General features: G+C 44.5%; 1 protein-coding gene across 1 annotated transcript; it reads right to left on the reverse strand.

Moving 5' to 3' along the window:
• Positions 1-1,335: 1,335 nt before the first annotated feature.
• Positions 1,336-23,123, reverse strand: pms2 (PMS1 homolog 2, mismatch repair system component). Its single transcript, XM_033040566.1, has 15 exons — positions 22,899-23,123; positions 21,065-21,204; positions 19,030-19,116; positions 14,688-14,790; positions 13,971-14,154; positions 12,758-12,925; positions 11,850-11,947; positions 11,061-11,160; positions 9,305-9,389; positions 8,674-8,826; positions 6,994-7,855; positions 6,135-6,302; positions 5,219-5,319; positions 3,853-4,022; positions 1,336-2,272 (listed from the first exon to the last, which is right to left on the reverse strand). The coding sequence occupies exons 1-15, from the start codon at positions 22,907-22,909 to the stop codon at positions 2,129-2,131; spliced, it is 2,574 nt and encodes an 857-aa protein (XP_032896457.1). The 5' UTR covers positions 22,910-23,123; the 3' UTR covers positions 1,336-2,128.
• Between the last annotated feature and the right edge of the window lie 192 nt (positions 23,124-23,315).

The following is a 23,315-nucleotide window of genomic DNA, read 5'->3' on the forward strand; positions in this document are numbered from 1 at the left end:
AGTGTTTTATTATCGTGTCCCAGATAGGACAATTAAATTCTTACTTGCTGCAGCACCACAGAATATGTAAACATAATAATGAACAGGAGATAAAAGTTCAGTGTATCTATAGACTATAGACCATAGACACACAAAAAATAAACAGATAAAGTGCAATAGTAATAATAGACTGTTATTGTTCAGAGCTTATTTGATGTTATGTTTAATAGCCTGATGGTTGTGGGGACGAAGCTGTTCCTGAACCTGGATGTTACAGATTTCAGGCTCCTATGTCTTCTTCCCGATGGCAACGGAGAGATGAGTGTGACCAGGATGGTGTGGATCTTTGATGATGTTGGCATCCTTTTTGAGGCAGCGACTGCGATTGCGATAGATCCCTTCGATGGTGGGGAGGTCAGAGCCGGTGATGGACTGGGCAGTGGTCACAACTTTCTGCATTATTTCCCGCTCCTCGACGTTCAAGTTGCCGTACCAGGCCATGATGCAGCCAGTCAGTATGCTCTCTACTGTGCACCTGTAGAAGTTCGAGAGACTCCTCCTTGACATACCAACTCTCCGTAATCTTCTCAGGAAGTAGAGGTGCTGATGTGCCTTCTTTATAATTGCATCAGTATGCTGGGACCAGGAAAGATCTTCGTAAATATGCACGCCCAGGAATTTGAAGTTTATGACCCTTTCCACCATCATCCTATTGATATAAAACGGGATTGCGGGTCCCTATCCTACCCTTTCCAAAGTCCACAATCAGTTCCTTGGTTCTGCTGGTGTTGAGAGCCAGATTTTGCTGGTGTTGAGAGCCAGTTGAGTTCGACCAACTGGTCAATCTCACTTCTATACTCTGACTCATCACCATCTGTGATTCGTCCCACAACAGTGGTGTGGAGTTCGCACTATGTCCAGCTGCCAAGTCATGAGTATAGAGTACAGCAGGGGGCTGCTCCCTTGCTGATTGTTATCGAGGATGACATATTTCCACTAATACGGACAGACTGTGGTCTGTGGATGAGGAAGTCGAGGATTATGGCATTTATATTTAATGCTACAGTGCAACAAGCTGATTAGTCTGTTCAGATACAAAACACAAAATGCAGAAGGAACTCAGCAAGTCAGGCAGCATCTGGGGAGGGAATGGTCAGGTGACTTTTCTGGTCAGGAACCTTCTTTAAGTGATTCAATCTGTTCCATCGTGCCTGAAAAAACATTTGAGCATTTGCTTTTGTTCCAGCAACGCATTTTTTAAGGAACCAAATAGCATTGGGCTTTACGACATGCCATCATCAAACTCCCTGTTGAGAATTCACCAGCTTACTTGTTTTGTAAATGGAAGTACAAAGATTTTGTTTTAAATTAAAATTTTAATAGAAATGAAACAGGTATTTGGCATTTCCATTACTAAAATATTGATAAACCTTTTACAATGTAATTCCAAAAAGAGGGTAATTTGCTACTGTACAATACAATTGAGTTTGATGCTCCAACTTTAAGAATAATATGTTCTGGTACCCCACTTAATGCTATTCTGCTGAGCATTATAGCGTTTTGGTCTTCCAGTCTGAACACTCACAGATAGCATCCTGCTGCATTTAAAAAGACACCTGCTCAAGTCGTGAGCTGCTAGGCTGGAAAGCTGATGCTGATACCCATCCTCTTTACTGCAGTGGGAAGCTGCCACAAACACCTACCTTCCCGACTCTTATACCAATCCCTATGCCTTTGCTAACACACCACAGCAAGGAATCCCTTCATGGCTTGATGTTAGGAGGCTGCCTGTGAGGACTAGTGACGAGCAGGCCGGGATGAAGAGTACAGATGCCTCGTGCTCAATGGTGGGGCTCAGTCCCACAACACCCAGACCCACCCTGCTGGCCAGAATGTAGGCCTGATCTCCACACTAATGTCTGTACTACTCAGCCAACAACAGTAGTGAGGGAAGCAGTTTCCAACTTAGCCAGGTTCCTACCATAGTAGTGTGTCAGTGATATCTCTCTCAACATATAATGTCGTTGAGACCCTGTTTAATGCTGATTCCTTTAGCATTCTCCTTAATAGAAATGCATATTGAACAGCAAGCACCAATGTAGCTATTCTATAACTCAATGTTTGATAGACATGGTCTAAGTACAGTCAATCATTCCCCAGATATCATGTCCAGGTTAATTAGATGTCTCATGGTTGGGCGTCCATGCGGACAGTTCCAGGGATGTTCTATCTCACCCATGTGCGTAACCAACTTCTTCATCTCATTGACAGTAAGCGCAGTCCCAATCATCACCTGTTGATAGAGAGTTGCATAATGTAAATACATTGATACCATCCTTGGGTTCAAGATTGTGTCTTGGAATAGTCCGACTCTTGTGAGGAATCAATGATTGATTATGGGTTGGGACCTTTGATGTTTTCACATTAACAACCTGAATGTGAATGTCACCCACAAGCTGAATGAATTAATGCATTAATGCCTGGGATCGCGACCACCGCGGACTTTACCATCAAGGGCTCGCAGTCTCGGGAGGCTAGTCGTCAGCTCCAACGTCGCAGAAGGCTCGACCAACCCCGACGCGAGGTTCGATCGCCCGGCACGGGGGAGTTGACATCCCCTCCGATGCGGGAGCCGATTGTCTCGATGTGGAGGGCCCAAATGCCGCCGGCTACGCGAGTCAAGATGGTCCCATCAACGGAGGCTCGAGCCCCCCGACCGAGGATTAGCTAGGGGAAGGACTTGAACTTTATTTCGCTTTCCACCACAGTGAGGAGTGTGTAGGAGTCACTGTGGTGGATGTTCATGTTAAAATGTGTTTTGATTGTTTTGTTTCCAAGATGGCTGCTGGAAGTGAGAGTGAACGCTGGCGCGATTAGCTGCCGCTGCTCTCTCTTTGAATTGTGTATTGTTGATGTCCCTACTACTTTGTTTGTTTCATTTGCTTATATGTTTATAATTTGCTTGTTTTAATCTGTAAGGTGTCCTTGAGAGTCCTGAAAGGCACCCATAAATAAAATGTATAATTATTATTATACAAGGAATTTACCGTGGTACTCTGTCCGCAAGTGACAACATGACATACAGTGACAGTTAGGAATTAGGAATGACACATAAAACATTAAACATTAATAATAAAACATTATCGATGATAGAGCTACAGAGAGAGAACAGAGTGCTGCAATGAGTAGTTTGGGAGATCGGATCTACATCCCCAGCTTAAGAGATATAAATACCTGCCTTGTCCTGTACCTATCATCTGCCAGACTTTGTACAGTACTGCCTCTGTTCTCTCAGAGCTTTCTTTCCCCCTTCCCCTTATAATCAGTCCGAAGAGGGGTCCCAACCCGAAACGTCACCTATCGATGTTCTCCAGCACTTTGTGTCCTTCAGAGATGTCTATTCAGTAGTCAGCCAACAATGGAGAAGAGGCAGCATCTCTGGGGAGAAGGAATGGGTGGCATTTCAGGTCGAGACCCTTCTTCCTACGTCAAAAAGGAATATTTTGACCTCACAATGGCTAGACTAGCAGGGGAAGGACGAATTGCTATTGCAACGTGCAGGGCAAGTGCAATTGGAATTTTTTTTTAAGATCACGGCTGAGAAAGGCAGGAGTGCTTGATTCTTACATTCGGCAACGGCTTGAGTTGGAGGACCACACCTACCGTGGGGGCTACGGGTAGGGAACGGGTGCATTGGGGGAACAGACCACTTAGTTTAGTCTCATTTAAACTTTCCCTCTCACCTTACAGTTATGCCCACTGGTATTTGATTTTTCCCATTCTGGTTCTGACTGTCTACCCTATCTATGCCACTGTCCACTCTATCTATGCCTAATTGTACTAATTAATGGAAACATATTGGGGAGCACTTACTGATTTCCTGCAGGCTCTGGAAGCAAACATTTGTCTCACTCTGGAGGGCCGACACATGACACCTGGGCTATCGCTCAACATGAAAATCAGCTCCTCGATATCTTGTGCACCAAACGTCCAGTTCTTGCTCATTGGCAAAGAAACCAGTCTCACTCTCTCTGTGGGAGGTGCTGTAGAGGAAATCATCAAAGATAAAAATCTGTGAGCAAGTGTTGCAATGAAACAGGTGTCCACGCATTAACAGGTTGCGCTTCAAAAATGCAGATGCAACCCAGGAATCCACAACTATCAGCAGTTTGCCTACAGTAAGTTACGAAAGTGTCCCAAATTGGTCTCAAGTCAAAAATGAACAAAAAACAGTGTGTGTATGTGTGTGGGAGGAGATCACAGGAGCAGATTTATTTTAGTGTTACTTGAGTCTAGAGATATAGCATGGAAACAGGCCCTTCGGATCACCGAGTCCACGCCGACCACGATCAGGGCGGCACAGTGGCGCATCAGTGGAGTTGCTGCTTCACAGCGCCAAAGACCCGGGTTCGATCCAGACTACAGGTGCTGTTTGTACGGAGTTTGTATGTTTTACCTGTGACTGCGTGGGTTTTCTTCGGGTGCTCCATTTTCATCCCAAACTCCAAAGATGTACAAGTTTGTAGGTTAATTGGCTTTGGTAAAAACTGTGAATTATCCCTAGCATGTAGGATAGTACTAGTGTAGGAAGCGATTGCTGGTCAGTGCAGACTCGGTGGGCCGAAGGGCCTGTTTCTACGCTGTATCTCTACAGTCTAAAGTAAAAATAATTTGTACACTAGTTATATCCTCCGGAATAGGGACAATTCACAGAGGCCAATTAACTCACTAACCTGCACATCTTTGGAATGTGGGAGGAAATTGGAGCACCCGGAGGAAACCTATGCAGTCACAGGGAGAATGTGCAAACTCCGAACGTGGTCAGCACCAAATCCAGGTCTCTGGTGCTGTGAGCAGCAATTACTCCACTGTGCCACGGGAGAGTGAGCAGGAGGAGGCAAGGTTTGTCAGCACTTTGTTCAATCTAGCCCCTGACTGGTGCAGCTCTTAAGGGGGGGGCGGGGGGGGGTGTAGTTGGGGGAGCAGGGGAGGGAGGAGGAGAGACGGCAGACAGTAATGCCCCGATCTCGCCCGGCAGAAGATGTTTGCAACCTTGCAGCAGCTGGTAAATCCATCCCCATCCATCTCACCCGCCTATACATACGTTCATAAGTTGGGTGTTCGTAACCCAGGGAGGACTTGTTCCAATGTTTGCAAAAATACAGATATTTAATAGATCTAAAAAAACTTTTTAATAAAACCCCTGCCATGTGCTGTAAGTACAAAGGGTAAAACCAACCTTCCTCGTTTATAATAAATTCAAACCCATTCTTTTTGAAGATGTCCATGTTTTCCATCAGTATAGTTTCATTCACTGCTGTTAAATAAAGATTTTGCGGTCTGAAATCATTGAACAGAAACAGAAAACAATTCTGTCAGTAAAACAAAATTGTAATGGCACAGGAGCCATTGAGTCTATTGCAGCTCTTGGAACAATCCACTCAAATTCAATTTTGGTCGGGACCCTTCTTCAGTCTTCTAGGGTCTCGAACCAAATGTCACCTATCTATATTCTCCAGAGATGCTGCCTGACCTGCTGAGTTACTCCAGAACTGTGCAATTCTTCTGCTCTTCCCTACAGGTAGCAATTATTTACCCTTTAGTGCCCATCACTAGTGCCTAACACTTGACTGCATGTTGAACAGCGATCACCCGTACACCAGCTCTATCCTACACGCTAGGGACAATTTACAGAAGCCAATTAACCTACAAACCCGCACGTCTTTGGAAAGTGGGAGGCAACCGGAGCGCCTGGAGGAAACCCACGCGGTCACAGGAAGAATGTATAAATGCTGTACAGACAGAACCCGTAGTCAGGATCGAACCCGGGTCTCTGGCGCTGTGAGGTAGCTCTTATAACTTATGAATTTGTGAAAGGCTATGAACACAGGAAGTGAAGGAGACCAGTTCTCATTTTTGATCCAATATTCAATTAGATCATTGCTGATCTTTATTGTTATTGGCTTATTATTGTCACATGTACCAAGATAAAGAGGGAACCTTTTGTGCTCGCTCACTTATACACCGTTAATAAAAACAGTGACCTCGACTGTGAAATCGATTGTCCTCTGCCTTGCAGAGAACTCCCAAAATGCCTACTGTTGAGTGCAAAACATTTTGCTATAAGTAAAACATACAAGAAGGGAAAGTCTTACGCTATCAGCTTTTGACCTTGGAGAACGGTGAGCTGTTGCAGCATCTCAAAGTTGTACTTCTCATCAGTGGCATGCTGGTCGACAATGAACAAGTCCGATCCATGCTTGGCAATAATAAATCCCAGGTTAAACTGGCCAAGAACCTCCATGGTTGCAAACATGTCTTTGCTGCAGGCAAGAATAAACAAACCATTGAATACACTTCAGCCACAAATCACTGGAGAAAACATGGCAATTTTCCACAACTGTTTCTGTCTTTAATGTTATATATATCTTTTATCTTACACTTATGGCAATATTGGAGGCTGTTTGGCCTATTGGGTCCTTACAAGTCACTGGGCAGCAGCTCCAGAGAGCATCCAAGACACAAATTGCTGGAGTATCTCAGTGGGTCAGGCAGCATCTCTGGAGAACGTGGATTGGTAACGTTTCGAGTCGTGACCCTTCTTAAGACTGAAGAATGCTCATCTGAAATGTCATCTATCCATGTTCTCCAGAAATGCTGCCTGACGCTTTGAATCACTCCAGCACCTTGTGCCTTCTTTTGTTAAACAGCATTAGTAGTTCCTTGTTTCTGCACCTCACCAACATCTTGTCCAACTGTGACCCATTGTAGAAACAAAGAATTGCTGACCTTGGTTAATACACAAAAGCACACAAAGTGCTGGAGTAACTCAGCGGGTCATGCAGCATCTCTGGAGAACATGGATAATTGATATTTCGGGTCGAGACCCTTCTTCACCATTTAAGCATGTCTTTTTAGTAGTATTGTGTCCAGTTTAGGACACCCTAACGTCTATGCTCAATGCCCTTACTGATGAAAGCTTGTTATTCATGCAGATACTGACAATTTCATTACCTGATCTCTTTTCGGAGTTCCTCTTCTGCTGCTTGATTGTCTCCAGGATTAATCTGGGCACGGAATCGCCTACGTCTCTGAGCCTCTTCCTGCTGCGTTTGCTGCATACCGATCAGCTTCATCTTTTCAGCAAGGCAGCTCATGGAAAATGGGAACTCCACAGTCTTTTTACTAATTTCTACTGGTCTATCAACTTCCAAGTTCTCAGAAGGTCCGAGACCCAAAGACAAGCCAACATCTAAACACAGCCCTTCAACCTTGGAGCGTTTTGCACCCTGGAAAGAGTTATCATGCAAATGGGAAAACTCCAGCGGTTGGCTGCAACTTCCGGTTGAACTAGCTCTCTCTGTGCACTCTGACATAGTAACATCACAGATTGTTGCTACAGTTTTCAGCTCATCATCCCTTTTCTGAGCTTCTGCAAAATTCAGCAGTGCAATGGGCGAGCTAGCTGCACTGTCAGAGGAGACGCTAGATTTGGCTGGAGTGTTATCTTCTGATGTGCTACTTCCAATCAACGAGTATGGTGTGCTGCCTTTTCCAGAATCTGTTTCACTCTCAGAACTTTTGCAGTCTCTCTCCAAATGGTCAGGGGTTCTGGGTGGCAACTCGTCATGGGAGCCACATTGAGCGCTACTCCGCTTACAACTGGTCAAAAACGCATGCAGCTTCCTTTGCAGTGGCAGACCCTGCTTTTCGCTGCACTTTGATCTGCAGGACAAGGACTGCTGTAGGGAGAACGACTCACGTAATCTGGCAATACTTATATTCCTCTCTGAATGCACAGGAGCAGCTTCCTGTTCGTCGTGAATAAAGGACTCCGAACCTACTGCCTGGGGAGCTTTCTCAGAGGCGTCTAAAACTGAAGACAGAAGCACAAAATAAACTATCTGAAATACAAAGGATGGGTTTATTATTCATGATCATGGAGGTACAATGAAAAGCTGCATCCCCTCGAAGCGGACCAGATAATTTCCTTTTGGAAGTGCTGATCAAGAGGTACAAGAATTCTGTGCTGGAAATAATTTATCTGTAATTAGGTCCAACATAAACGCAATAAATACCTCAGTACCCTTCACAGAATAGTTTTTTTTATTTTAAAGAGAGATACAGCATAGAAATAGGCTGTTTGGCTCATCAACCATTAACCACCCATTTGCACACTCTACACTAATCTAATCCAACTTTATTCTCTCCATATTATCAACTCCCTCTGATTTTCCTACTTTCCTACAAACAAGGGGCAATTTACAGAGGCCAATTAACCTACCCACCTGCACAACTTTAGGAAACTGGAGCACCTGGATGAGACCTAATGCGGTCACAGGGAGAAAGTGCAAACTCCACACAGACAGCACCCAAGGTCAGGATCGAACTAGGGTCTCTGGCGCAGTGAGGCAGCAGCTCTATCACTATGCCACACTTTTCTGTTCTGTTGTATTTAATTAAAGCACATTGTCTGTGTGAAATCTGACTGTTGTGTTTGACTACATGACAACAGTAACCATATTGCAATGGCTCAGGATTACAAACTGAGCCACTGTGTAAACTACTCTTAAATCCAGCAGTGATTTTGTTTGCATCATCCCATTTTTAGTCTTTGATTGAAGTAACAATTAGAAAACAATAATCAAAAAATTGACAACTCCACAGCAAACACACAGCCACATTAATTTTTACCTGTCATCTGATGAAACTTCTGATTAACATTGAGCTTGTTGACATCAGAATTGTACATCTGAACAAGCGATGTTTTCAGGATTGCAAGAAGGAGCTTTTCTTCCTGAAGAAGAATTTGCCTTTTGTCTGGTGTGACATTGACATCAACACACTCTAGAAATTGCAAAACAGATCTTAGTGAATATAGTCATCTTATGTGTGGATATTTATCCTGGAGGATACATACTCTTGCTTGATTACATCCATACGATAAGACACAGGAGCAGAATTAGGCCATTCAGCCCTTCAAGTCTACTCCTCCATTCGATCATGGCTAATCTCCTTTATCCCCCATTCAACCCCATCCTTCTGCCTTCTCCCCGTAACCTTTGACAACCATACTAATCAAAAATCTATCAATCTCTTGTTTTAAAAATACCCACTGACTTGGCCTCCAAAGCCACCTGTGGCAGTGAATTCCACAGATTCAGCAGGTAAATTATTAGAACAGAAATCCATTGCAACATTCAATCCACAGATTATTTATTTCTCCCAATTGAAAGAAAATCAGTTAATTTATCTTGCATCTAAAATTCTCAATAGGAATGATTTGCAAAAAAAAACAAAAACCATAGTGTTGAACTCCACTTACCAGAATCAACACAGATATTCAGGGCAACAAATGGGTATTGATGTCTATTGTACATGTGATATACTTCATTTACAAGCTTTGAAATCTAAAAGAAAACAAAAATGTGTTTTATTTATAACAGAGAAATGTACAGTTGGGGAACAGGACCTTTGGCCCACAACACGTCTGCCAAACACAATGCCAAGATAAACTAATCTCATTTGCCTTAATATAATTCAGTTCAATCTGATGAAGAGTCCAGACCTGAAACATCACATATCATTTTTCTCCAGAGATGCTGCCTGACCCCATGAGTTACTCCAGCACTTTGTGTTTAACCATGATATATTCTCTCCCTATATAACAATTAAACTATTTGTTATTTTAACTTTGGGGGTGGTGCAAGCTCAGAGAGGGCAGGAAGACCAGACATCATTGATATGATACTGTCACCAAAAAATGAGATAGGTTCAAGAAAACAGCCCTTCTTCAGGAGTGGTGAAAATGTGCAACCTATTGCTACATATCTTGCATTTATATTCATTTAATGGGAAGCTAAAAATACCCAAGGGCAAAAGAAATAAAGGTTTACAGGATGTGGAAAGTAATGAGGAAGAACAGGAGAAGACTCGTGAAAAAAACCCAATTGTAGTTCTACAATTGGGCCCAGTAAGTCTATCCCGGCTCATTGAGTAATCCTAGCAACCCCTTCCTCCACTTAGGTTCCCTCCACTCTTGCCTCTTCTCTCTCTCATTTATCTCTGGCCACACCTGGAGTATTGTGTACAGTTTTGGTCTCCAAATCTGAGGAAAGACATTCTTGCCATAGAGGGAGTACAGAGAAGGTTCACCAGACTGATTCCTGGGATGTCAGGACTTTCATATGAAGAAAGACTGGATAGACTCGGCTTGTACTCGCTAAAATTTAGAAGATTGAGGGGGGATCTTATAGAAAATCACAAAATTCTTAAGGGGTTGGACAGGCTAGATGCAGGAAGATTGTTCCCGATGTTGGGGAAGTCCAGGACAAGGGGTCACAGTTTAAGGATAAAGGGGAAATCCTTTAGGACCGAGATGAGAAAAACATTTTTCACACAGAGAGTGGTGAATCTCTGGAACTCTCTGCCACAGAAGGTAGTTGAGGCCAGTTCATTGGCTATATTTAAGAGGGAGCTAGATGTGGCCCTTGTGGCTAAAGGGATCAGGGGGTATGAAGAGGATACAGGATAAGGCAGATACAGGATACTGAGTTGGATGATCAGCCATGATCATATTGAATGGTGGTGCAGGCTCGAAGGGCCGAATGGCCTACTCCTGCACCTATTTTCTATGTTTCTATGTTTACACAATTCACACTTCAATCCTTATCTCTCTCAGTTTGCTTTTCACCTCTTGCCTTAGTCCAACCATCCCGCTATCAAAATTGCCCCCTCACCTATAACCACCTATCACTTGCAAATATGTGATAAAAATTAACTGCAGATGCTGCTTTATATTAAAGATACATACAAAATGCCGGAGTAACTCAATGGGTCGGTAGCATCTTTTCACCTTCTTCAGTCTGAAGGGTTCCGACCTGAAACATCACCAATCCATGTTCTCCAGAGATGCTGCCTACCCACCGAGTGTCAGCTTTGCGTGTCCTTGTCCTGCCCCCACCTCTTTTCCAGCTTTGTTATCCCTCCCCACCACCACAATCAGACCGAAGGGTCCTGAATCCAAACGTCAACTATCCATGTTTAGCATTTAATACATTTTCACCGTGACTGCTGCTTACCTTTATTGGATCACACGGTCGTTGATTGATGAAGAAAAACTGTCGATCAGTCGAACTGCGACCAACTCCATGATCGCTACGAGACACGAAACCTGTGATCCTTCAGTGTAGTACAGAAAAGAAAGATAATGTTACAGCACATAAAACAATGTTGTTTGTTCACCATATTTAAGCAAAAATATACTTGTGCAGGTGTTCAGAGAAGGCTCAGTAGGTTGATTTTCAGGTTGAAGGGGTTAAATATGGGGAAAGATTGAACAGGCTGGGCGAGTTCTGTGGTTAATCATCCATCTGAACCAAATTTGCAGATTTTCTACCTCTATTAGCCTGACCTGGCTTGCTTGCATTCCTTACACTTTGCAGCTTTTACATTCCATTTGTGTTTGCTCTAACCATCCTCATTAATCCAACATTATCAAGGACACGTTCCACCCCGGTCATTCCTCGCTTCCATCAGGCAGAAGTTTGAAGATGTGCACACTGGACCCAGGAACATCTTCTTTCCCTCTGTTATCAAGCTTCTGAACGGTGCTTCCATAAGCTAGGGTACTATCCAATTCACCACTACCCCATTGTGGACATTGTATTTTGACTACAGAACTGGTGCACTACAATGCTGAGAACTATATCCTGCACTCTGTATCTTCCCCTTTGCTCTTCCTTTTGTACTTGAGTTTGACGATTGTATGTACGTATAGTATTATCTGATCTGATTGGATAGCATGCAAAACAAAGTTTTTCACTGTATCTTGGATCTGAATTTAGTGATAACCATTGTTTATTACTTACGTGTAAAGCTTTTCGGGAATGTTAGCAGGGTTAATTCCATAATCTTCACAAATTGCTTCACTGGGAGGTAGTTGAACAAAAGGGACAAGACTCTTTACCTGTAAATTAAAAAAAAAAGTTATACTGCATAAAATTATGTGCACAGAATGAAGTTATCTTGCTTGTGTAGGCCTTGACATAATGTTCGACACAGACATTGTGGGCTGAAGGGCGTGTCCTTGCACTGGATGTTCTATCTTCTAATGGGATTGATTGGATTGTTTGACAAATACTCTGCACAAACACAATGCATTAGTCTATATTGTATTGATTTTATAATTCTCTTTCCAAGAGAATCCAAAGGGCCTGTCCCACTTAGGCTAATTTTAGGCGACTGCCGGCGACTGTCATAGTAGGTTGCCAAAAAACCACCGACTGGACCCCACTTCGACATAAAATTTGAAATAGAATCATTACTTTAACAACAACAACAAAAACGAAGTCAGCACTGGCGACAACTACGACAGTACCCATGTCAGGAGAAGTCAAGCTACGCTCATTGGCGTCAAACCCACTGTCGTCGAATGTCTCCGAAAATTTTCATGTTGAAACATGTTGAAAATCCAGCGGCGACCAGAAAGACGCGACGACTCTTTGGTCGACTGAGGAGACTACTCACGACCATACAGGCGACACCCCGGCGACCATGTGGCAACAGCTTAGTTGCCTGTAGTCGCCTAAAAAATAGCCTAAGTGGGAAGGGCCCTTAACTGCTGACAAATTAGCTGGAAGTAATACTCCAAATCCACTTCATGGAGGAAGCACTTTGGTAATTTCTTGGCACATGTTAAGTAGACTGACCAAGCAGAGATTGCAAATGTAGTTAAAGGATTTCTGTGCCAGATAAGATACATGATGAACCTTTTCACCTGTTTTGCTCCAAATACAGCACTTATGTTCTCCTTTAACGAGGAGCAGCCACTTGTGGAAATGACAGGGTTTTTCTTTCCTTGTCCAACCTGATTTGTGCAGGAGATCCGTTTCCCTGTGGAGATGATGCAATAAGCCTGGAGCACCTGCACCATTTTGCTGTACTCCTGTTTTAAATTTAATAACAAAAGAGTTACAAAGTTTAGGATTGAAACAGAATTTCCAAAGAGTTTCACACAAAGAGTTTCAAACTGCGATTTGAACAATTTTTTTTCAATACAATGCATATTGAGCGATTAGAATTGTTGGATAACACATTTCCCAAATCTAAACTTGGGGCAGCACGGAGGCGCAGCAGTAGATTTGCTGCCTCAGTGTCAGAGACTCGGATTCAATCGTGACTATGGGTGACGTCTGTACGGAGTTTGTACGTTTTCCCTGTGACCGTGTGGGTTATTTCCGTGTGCTCCAGTTTCTACCCACATATCAAAGACATGCTGGTTTGTAGGTTAATTAGCTTCTGCAAATTGTCCATAGTGTGTAGGATAATACTAATGTATGGGTGAATGTTGGGTCAGTGTGGACTCAGTGGGTTGAAGGACCTGTTTCCGCACTGTATCTCTAAACTAAACTAAATTACAATGGATATTTTGCTTTCCAATTTTCAGACTCTGTTTCCAGCAGTCTTGGTTTTTATTCTGGTCTATAAATTCCAACCACTTTACCAGTCATGTGTGGGAATCATAGAGTGCTCCATTTGTTGGACCACCTCAGCTTCCCAGGAGTTCGGAACCCATATTACATCCGGGGAGGGATTAGATTATTTAAATTTGTAAATGTTTTGCCTTAACTCTTTAATTTAAAGTTACAGCATGGAAGCAGGCCCTTCAGTCCACTGAGTCCAGTCAACCACTGATCATTCATTAACATTCGAAAATGTTATCCTATTTGCGCAGAGAGGCAAATTACAGAGACCAATCAGCCCACAAACCCGCACTTCTTTGGGATGTGGGAACAAACCTGAGCACCCGGAGTAAACCCACGCGCTCACAGGGAGAACGTGCAAACTTCACACAGATAGCACCTGAGGTCAGGATTGGACCCAGGACTCTGGCGTGCGATGCGGCAGGTCTACCAGCCGCGCCACTGTGCCATCCTCCTATATTTGTATTGGTTTACTTGAAATAAACCACTAAATAAAATATAACCCACCTTCTTAATATGTCGCAAAAACTCTTTGTGTCTGACCGGAAGTGTATTAAACAGCTGCTGAACATTTACAGTCATCCCTTGCTGTCGAGGCTGTGGCATCTTTTGGCTGATATGCCCATCGTTGTCATATAGCAGGCGGGTTCCAACTTTGGCAGTCTTGTGGCAAGTCACAATTGACAGGTTGCTAGCAAGAGCAAAAGGACAATGTTAAGAGATACCCAGCACAGTCTAACCTTCCTTTGAACTAAAGTATTAGTTAAACCAATATTTATCAAAAGCTTGTGTAAGAAAGAACTGCAGACGCTGGTTTAAATCGAAGGTAGACACGAAATGCTCGAGTAACTCAGCGGGTGAGGCAGCATCTCTGGAGAAAAGGAATGGGCGATGACACGAAACGTCGCCCATTCCTTCTCTCCAGAGATGCTGCCTCACCCGTTGAGTTACTCTAGCATTTCGTGTCTACCTTTATCAAAAGCTTCACGCTATCCAGACTGGCCAACTTAGTTTTCTTGCTGGTCTTCAGTACGTGAACAATACTCATTCTTCGAACTAACCACACAGCCTTTCATATATAAACGGTTCTTGTCTTACAAAATATTCAGCTCAAAAATCTTGACTTTGTTCATAAAGAAAATAGGAATTAACCAGATATTGACTCACACACGTACAGCCACAAACAAGAAGAAGAGTTTTAGTATTATAGAGATATCACTGTACCTCAGAGCACATAAGGAGCTTAAGGCTTCTCCTCTAAATCCAAATGTCTCCACATGCAAAAGGTCAGAGAAATCTTGTAACTTGGATGTGTAGTGCTTCAGTGCTTTAAAAAATGAAGAAATATACATTTGCAATATATATATATATATATAAATATTCATTTATCATGTAAATTTAGCAGGGTTACTTTATTTGTATTTCAATAACAAATTCTTAGTCACTGTTAAAGTTAAAACCTTGGAGGCATTATTCTATGGACTTCCAATCTATATTATAAACGAGTCTCAACAAACCACAGGCGACATTTGAGCCATCTTCTTTATAAAGTGTTAGGCCCATATCATCATACAGAGCATCACCACTGTTTCATCATTTGCCAGCTTCTGCGAGGACAGTTGCATTCCAACTAAGACCGGACATGGTGCAACAACAACAAGCCCTGGTTCACTGCAGAGCTCCGACAGTCTAAAGAGGAGGCCTACAGGAGCAGGGATGCAGACCAAGTACAAGCTGAGTAGAGGAATCAGAGCTGCCAAGGAAAGGTACTCTGAGAAGTTGAGGAGCAAGTTCTCAGCTAGTGACTCTTCTTCAGTTTGGAAGGGCTTGCAAGAAATTACCAGCTACAAGAGGAAAGCCCCCCCGCTCTTTGGACAATCGTCAGCTGACCAACAACCTGAATGAGTTTTACTGCAGGTTTGAAAATCAGAAACATAACCCTGATACCCCCTGCCCCCCCAACCAACACAGCCAAACCCCAGTCTACAAAGAATGGACCCTGCACCCAAGTCAAGTCAAGAGAGTTTATTGTCATGTGTCCCTGATGGGATAATGAAATTCTTGCTTTGCTTCAGCACAACAGAACATAGTAGGCATTGACTACAAAACAGATCAGTGTGTCCATATACCATTACATACGTAAATACACACATGAATAAATAAACTGATAAAGGAGCAAGTGATAAAGTTTTGTCCGAGCCAAGTTTAATAGCCTGATGGCTGTGGGGAAGTGGCTATTCCTGAACCTTGTTGTTGCAGTCTTCAGGCTCCTGTACCTTCTACCTGAAGGTAGCAGGGAGATGAGTGTGTGGCCAGGATGGTGTGGGTCCTTGATGACACTGCCAGCCTTTTTGAGACAGCGACTGCGATAGATCCCCTCGATGGAAGGGAGGTCAGAGCCGATGATGGACTGGGCAGTGTTTACTACTTTTTGTAGTCTTTTTCTCTCCAGGGCGCTCAAGTTGCCGAACCAAGCCACGATGCAACCGGTCAGCATGCTCTCTACTGTGCACCTGTAGAAGTTAGAGAGAGTCCTCCTTGACAAACTGACTCTCCGTAATCTTCTCAGGAAGTAGAGGCGCTGATGTGCTTTCTTAATAATTGCATCAGTGTTCTCGGACCAGGAAAGATCTTCAGAGATGTGCACGCCCAGGAATTTGAAGCTCTTGACCCTTTCAACCATCGACCCGTTGATATAAACGGGACTGTGGGTCCTCATCCTACTCCTTCTAAAGTCCACAATCAGTTCCTTGGTTTTGCTGGTGTTGAGGGCCAGGTTATTGTGCTGGCACCATATGGACACTCGCTCGATCTCTCTTCTATATTCTGACTCATCCCCATCAGTGATACGTCCCACAACAGTGGTGTCGTCAGCAAACTTGATGATGGAGTTCACACTATGACCGGCTACGCAGTCATGAGTATAGAGTGAGTACAGCAGAGGGCTGAGCATTCCTTCCCATTCACCACTCCACACCTACTTAAGGCAAGACTCCAGTACGAAAAGACGTGACCATATCCCACCCCAACCAACACTTCACACCCACTCACAGCCTGACCTCAGTCTGCAAAGACTGGGCCCTTCTACATCCACGCCCCTCCATTCACCACTTCACACCCAATTACCCACACCCTCTGTGCTGCACAACATCACTTATCCAATATCAACAATAAAAATAGAGGAGGTGCAGAGGCTTTTCAGAAGACAAAAAAGCTGGAAATCTCCAGGACCTGACAATGTTTCCCCCTCTACTCTTAAGCTCTGTGCCAAACAGCTGGCATCGGTCTATACAGATATTTTCAACCAGTCCCTGCAAACATGTACTGTCCCTGCCTACTTCAAAGTCTGCACTATTGTCCCTGTACCCAAAAAGACAAGGATTACTTGTCTTAACGACTACAGGCCTGTTGCACTGACCTCTGAAGTCATGAAGACACTCGAAAGGCTTGTGTTGGCCAAGCTGAAAAATATCACGATCCTATGCAGTTTGCATATTGGGCCAATAGATCTGTGAATGATGCAGTCAACCTGGGCCTGCACTTTATCCTACAGCACCTAGACCGCCAGGGGACCTATGCGAGGATCCTGTTTGTTGATTTTAGCTCTGCATTCAACACCATTGTGCCAAAGCTACTACACTCCAAACTTTCCGAGTTGACTGTGCCTGAACCCCTCTGTCGGTAGATCACCAGCTTCTTGACAGACTGGAAACAGCATGTGAGGCTGGGAAAGCACATCTCGGACCCGCAAACACTCAGCATAGGAGCACCGCAAGGCTGCATACTCTAATAATAATAATGGATGGGATTTATATAGCGCCTTTCTAATACTCATGGCGCTTTACATCGCATTATTCATTCACTCCTCAGTCACACTCGGTGGTGGTAAGCTACTTCTGTAGCCACAGCTGCCCTGGTGCAGACTGATGGAATCGTGGCTGCCATTCTGCGCCTACGGCCCCTCCGACCACCACCAATCACTCACACACATTCACACACAGGCAAAGGTGGGTGAAGTGTCTTGCCCAAGGACACAACGACAGTATGCACTCCAAGCGGGATTCGAACCGGCCACCTTCCGGTCGCCAGCCGAACACTTAGCCCATTGTGCCATCTGTCGTCCCCGTTGTCATACTCTCTCCTCTCCTCTACTCTCTCTACACCAAGCACTGCACCTCCACTGACTCCTCTGTCAAGCTTCTCAAGTTTGCGGACGACACAACCCCGATTGGACTGATCCAGGATGGGGAGGAATCTGCTTACCGACAGGAAGTGTCACAGCTGGTGTCCTGGTGCCATCGCAACAACCTGGAGCTCAATGCTCTTAAGACAGTGGAATTGATTGTAGACTTTAGGAGAGCTCCCCCTCCCCTTAAGCCACTCACCATCAACAACACCACAGTCACATCTGTGGAGTCTTTTAAGTTCCTGGGAACCATCATCTCCAAGGACCTTAAGTGGGGAGCTACCATCGACCCCACAGTCATAAAGGCACAACAGGGGATGTACTTCCTACGGCAGCTGAGGAAGCACAATCTGCCACAGGCAATGATGGTCCAATTCTACACGGCCATCGTACAGTCTGTTCTCACCTTCTCCATCATGGCCTGGTTTGGCTCAGCCACCAAGCACGACACCTGGAGGCTGCAGCAAATCGTCCGATCAGCAGAGAAGGTTATTGGCTGCAATCTTCCCACCATTGATGAACTGTACACTGCAAGGGCCAGGAAGCGAGCGGCCACGATCATCTCTGACCCCTCTGACCCTGGCCACAAACTATTTGAATCACTTCCCTCTGGAAAGCGACTCCGGACTGTCAAAGCTGCCCACAGCCAGACATAAAAACAGTTTTTATCCACGAGTAGTCTACTCTACAACCAAAAATCTGTAGCCTCCCTTTGATCTGGTATTTTGTTGGTTCACATGCTTGATCAATGGTGTTTTATCATTAATGTTTTATTATTATTAATGTTTAGTGTTTTCTGAGTCATTCGTAACTGTCACTGTATGTCATGTTGTTACTTGTGGGCGGAGCACCAAGGCAAATTCCTTGTATGTGAATACTTGGCCAATAAACTTGCTTACTTACTATAAGGCTAAGTAAATGACTTGGACCCAGAGTAAGGGTCACCTAAGCGCCTCTTTAGTAAATAAATGAAAGGCACAAAAGAGATGAAACTTGAAGTATACAAGTTGATGCCGGAAACGTGGCGACTCTTGTGTACTGCCTCAGTACAATCTACTATTCTTACACTCTTGTACTTGGGTTGTGCTCATGTACAGTAAGATTTTACTGAATAGTATCCAATAATTGAATTATCACGGCACTTAGGCGCATGTGACATTAATGTATCACTGAGCCATTGAGATCACTGCCAACTTAAAATTATTGGAATAGGACAACATCAATGTTTGGTTCGAAATCTCATTCTCGTACTCCAAGGAGTTACTTCAACATACAGATTGTAATGATTCAAGAAGGCAACTCAGCACTAACTCTGTTAAGAAATCGCAATAAATATGAGCTTGCTGGTGTACCTATCCCGTGAAAGAAAGAAGGACCTACTTAGTCCTTTGAAGTTTTTCTCCTCCACTCCATCTCCATTATCCGATACTTCAATCAAGTCTGCTCCGAATTCTTTCAATCTAATCTCTGAAAAAGATCCAGTGTAAGAGAAAGGAATACATTTAATCCCTCATTGTCAAGTCAAGTCAAGTTTATTTGTCACATACACATACGAAATGTATAGTGAAATGAAAGTGGCAATGCTCGCGGACTTTTGTGCAAAAGACAAACAACCAAACAACCAAACAAACTATAAACACAATCATAACACACATATTCTTTTACATAATAAATAATGGAAGGAAAAACGTTCAGTAGAGTTAGTCCCTGGTGAGATAGGCGTTTACAGTCCGAATGGCCTCTGGGAAGAAACTCCTTCTCAACCTCTCCGTTCTCACCGCATTGCAACGGAGGCGTTTGCCTGACCATAGCAGCTGGAACAGTCCGTTGCAGGGGTGGAAGGGGTCTCTCATGATATTGTTGGCTCTGGAGTTGCACCTCCTGATGTATAGTTCCTGCAGGGGGGCAAGTGAAGTTCCCATAGTGCGTTCGGCCGAACGCACTACTCTCTGCAAAGCCTTCTTGTCCTTGGCAGAGCAATTCCCAAACCAGATGGTAATGTTCCCGGACAAGATGCTTTCCACCGCCGCTGCGTAGAAGCACTGGAGGATCCTCGGAGACACTCTGAATTTCCTCAATTGCCTGAGGTGGTAAAGGCGCTACCTTGCCTTACTCACGAGTGCTGAGGCGTGTGATGCCCATGTCATATCCTCGGAGATGTGGCCTCCCAGATATTTAAAACAGTTCACCCTATCCACAGGATCCCCATTTATCCTCAATGGAGTGTACGTCTTCGGATGATGTGCCCTCCTAAAGTCCATGATCAGCTCCTTCGTTTTTTTGATGTTCAAGAGGAGGCTGTTATCCTGGCACCAGAGTGCTAGACCAGCCACCTCCTCCCGGTAGGCCTTCTCGTCGTTGTCTGAGATCAGGCCCACCACCACAGTGTCATCAGCAAACTTAATTCATGAGTTGGAGCTGAACCTAGCCACACAGTCATGTGTGTACAGGGAGTACAATAGGGGCTGAGGACGCAACCCTGGGGCGATCCTGTGCTCAGGGTGAGGGACTTTGATGTATTCCCTCCCATCTTGACTACCTGGGGCCTGGCGGTGAGAAAGTCCAGGACCCAGGCACACAGGGAGGTGTTGAGCCCCAATTCCATTAGCTTCCCGGCCAGTCTGGTGGGGACTATCATGTTGAAGGCTGAACTGTAGTCTATGAACAGCATCCTCACGTAGCCCCCCTTCTGGCTGTCCAGATGGGAGAGAGCAGTGTGCAAGACCTGGGAGACCGCATCGTCCGTGGATCTGTTCGGACGGTATGCGAACTGCAACGGGTCCATGTTCCGAGGGAGGAAGGCGCAGATGTGTTTCTTCTATGAATATTTCTTATAAGCCACCTACTCTAATTATAGTTAAACATTTAACTGCAATAATAAAATGGGCAGCAGGTAGAGCTGCTGCATCACACATCCCAAAGACATGCGGGTTAATCGGCTGCTGTAAATTGCCTTGGTGTGTAAGAGTGGATGCAAAAGTTGGATAACAGAACTAGTGTGAATGGTTGATCGATGGTTGCCGTGGACACAATAGGTCAAAGGGCCTGATTCCATGCTCTATCTCTAATCTAAAGAGAAATTCAGACATCTATTTGTACAGTTTCTGGTCAGAATTGCACTGATTTTATGAAAAGCAAATACAGCACCTTGTATAAATTAGGTAACCTATACACAGAGCAATAGAGCAAACAATGTACAGGCAGATGAGATCAGCTTAACTTGGCATCATGTCCGGCACTGACATTGTGGGCTGAAGAATCTGTTCCTGTGCTGTTCTGTTCTATGTTTATCAAAGAATGATACAGGTGGAATCCACTTGGCCTAACATGACTGACCCATTTCTGTGAAAAGACCTATACAAATGTACATTGTTGAAAAATATTAGAGATATAATTTAATTATTGCTGTCCTCACCAATGTTAGTAGCTCCAGCATCTATGCTATTTTCCACCAGTTCTTTTACAGCAGTGCAGAGACTTAGCACGACTTGCCCTGAACAAATCTGGTGCACTGACTTCCTGTCAATTGCCTTGATCGCTCTTGCAGGCTCCAAGCTAAATGAACAGAGAACTATTGAAACAAACTCACAAAACACATGGAAGGCATTGATATCGATAGTTAACAAAGCACAAAAAAACCTTAAATACAACAATCTGAAGAGGGGTCTTGATCAGAAATGTCACTTATTCATGTTCTGACTCGCTGAGTTACTCTTGAGACACTTTGTGTCTTTTTTTAGGAGCACATGGAGGCCCTGCGTAAGCAATGGAAAGAGGACAACACTTCACAAACTACCAGAAGCATCCCAACACCGAAATGTCACTTGTCTATTCCCTGTATAGATGCTGCCTGATTTAAGAGAGTTAGATAGAGCTCTTGGGGCTAGTGGAGTCAAGGGGAGAAAGCAGGCACGGGTTATTGATAGGGGACGATCAGCCATGATCACAATGAATGGTGGTGCTGGCTCGAAGGGCCGAATGGCCTCCTTCTGCACCTATTTTCTATGTTTCTGACCCGTAAAGTGCAGTTCTAAAAAGCACTTTGTTTCTTGCTCAAGATTTCAGCATCTGCAGTTCCATGTGTCTAACAAACTACCGATCCACCTGTCCCAGTCCCATCTGTGGAAGAGTCTGTAATTTCCACACATTGACCTCAAACCATCTCACAACCCACAAAAGTGAAACAGAAACAATATTTCTGCACCCCAAGGGTCGGCCTTAGAAGAAATTGTGAAGTTAGAGGTGCAGAAGTCGTTATTGAAAGATTGCCATTAAGCTGAGAAGAACAAAGTTTATAAGAGAAGTGCAGGGCAAGCCTTATTCACAGAGTGGTGGGTGACTGGAACGCGCTGCCAGTGGTGGTGGAGTGGGTGACTGGAACGCGCTGCCAGTGGTGGTGGAAGCAGATATGATCCTGGCATTTAAGAGGCACGTGGATATGCAGGAAATAGAGGGATATGGATCACATGCAGGCAAAGAGGATCAGTTTGACAGTATCATGTTTGGCACAGACATTGTGGGTCAAAGGGCCTGTTACCATGCTGTACTTTCCTATGCTATATTGTTCTATGTATTGCAGAAATCTCAGGACAGTTAAAACATGGGAAGATGCTATGGTGATAGGGAGAGGCAAGAACTTTGAGGGATTTGAAAGCAAGAATAAGTATTTTAAAACTGAGATGTTAAAGCACCAAGTCAGTGCATTAGTTTATAAGGGAGGTTGGAGTGTTTTGGCACACGGTAGTAGAGTATTGGATGTGCAAACACAAGGATCTGCAGATGCTGAAATATTGAGCAAAACACAAATGCTGCAGTGGAAGAACTCAGGGGATCAGGCAGTGTCTATGGAGGGAATGGACAGGCGATGTTTCTGGTGGGGGACCCTTCATCAGACTGATTAGATAGGCAGCTCTTTAAGAGAGGGAATCTAAAAAGGTACATGAATACAAAAGGTTTAGAGGGACGTGGGCCAAACGTGGGCAGGTGAGACTAGTATGGATGGGCACCATGGTTGGCATGGGCAAGCTGGGTGAAGGGCCTGTTTGCATGTTGTATGAATCGGAGCGGAGTGGCACTGTCCTATAGTGGAGCTTGCTATAGGATCTTTGCCCACGACCCTTGAACTTTGAGGCTGATGTGGTGCCAACTTGCTCAAGGTTGGCACTTCCATTGCAGGTACCAGAGAACGCGGGATGCAATACCTCTGGCTCCCTGCCCTCACGCTCGGCCTGAATGAGGCTTCCACTCACCAGGCTTCCATCGCCTCTGTGACTAACGCGACTCCCGGGCTCACCACCGATCGCGCGCCGCTTCAAGCCGCCGGACCCAAGATACTAGAGGAGCTGCGCGGGACCGCCAACGGTTGACGCACTGCCCGCTGGGAATTGTAGTCCTCTCAACCCCGCAGCCTCGGCCCACCCGCCCAGCAAAGGATCGTGAACAGCCCTCTGGGATTTGTAGTCCATGGGTGAACATTCCCCGCAGCCGCAGGCCACCCATCCCAGAAGCCCATCGCGGCGAACTGCCCACTGGGACATGTAGTCCACGTGAGAACATTGCCCGCGGCATTATTGACAGTACTAAGCTTACAAAGACCGTCGTTATTTTATCCATTAGTAATAAAACATATTTGATAGGAAAGCGCGAATTGAATTATTATGTTTGCA

This window comes from Amblyraja radiata, chromosome 22 (assembly GCF_010909765.2).
Source record: "Amblyraja radiata isolate CabotCenter1 chromosome 22, sAmbRad1.1.pri, whole genome shotgun sequence".
Taxonomy (NCBI): Eukaryota; Metazoa; Chordata; class Chondrichthyes; order Rajiformes; family Rajidae; genus Amblyraja; species Amblyraja radiata.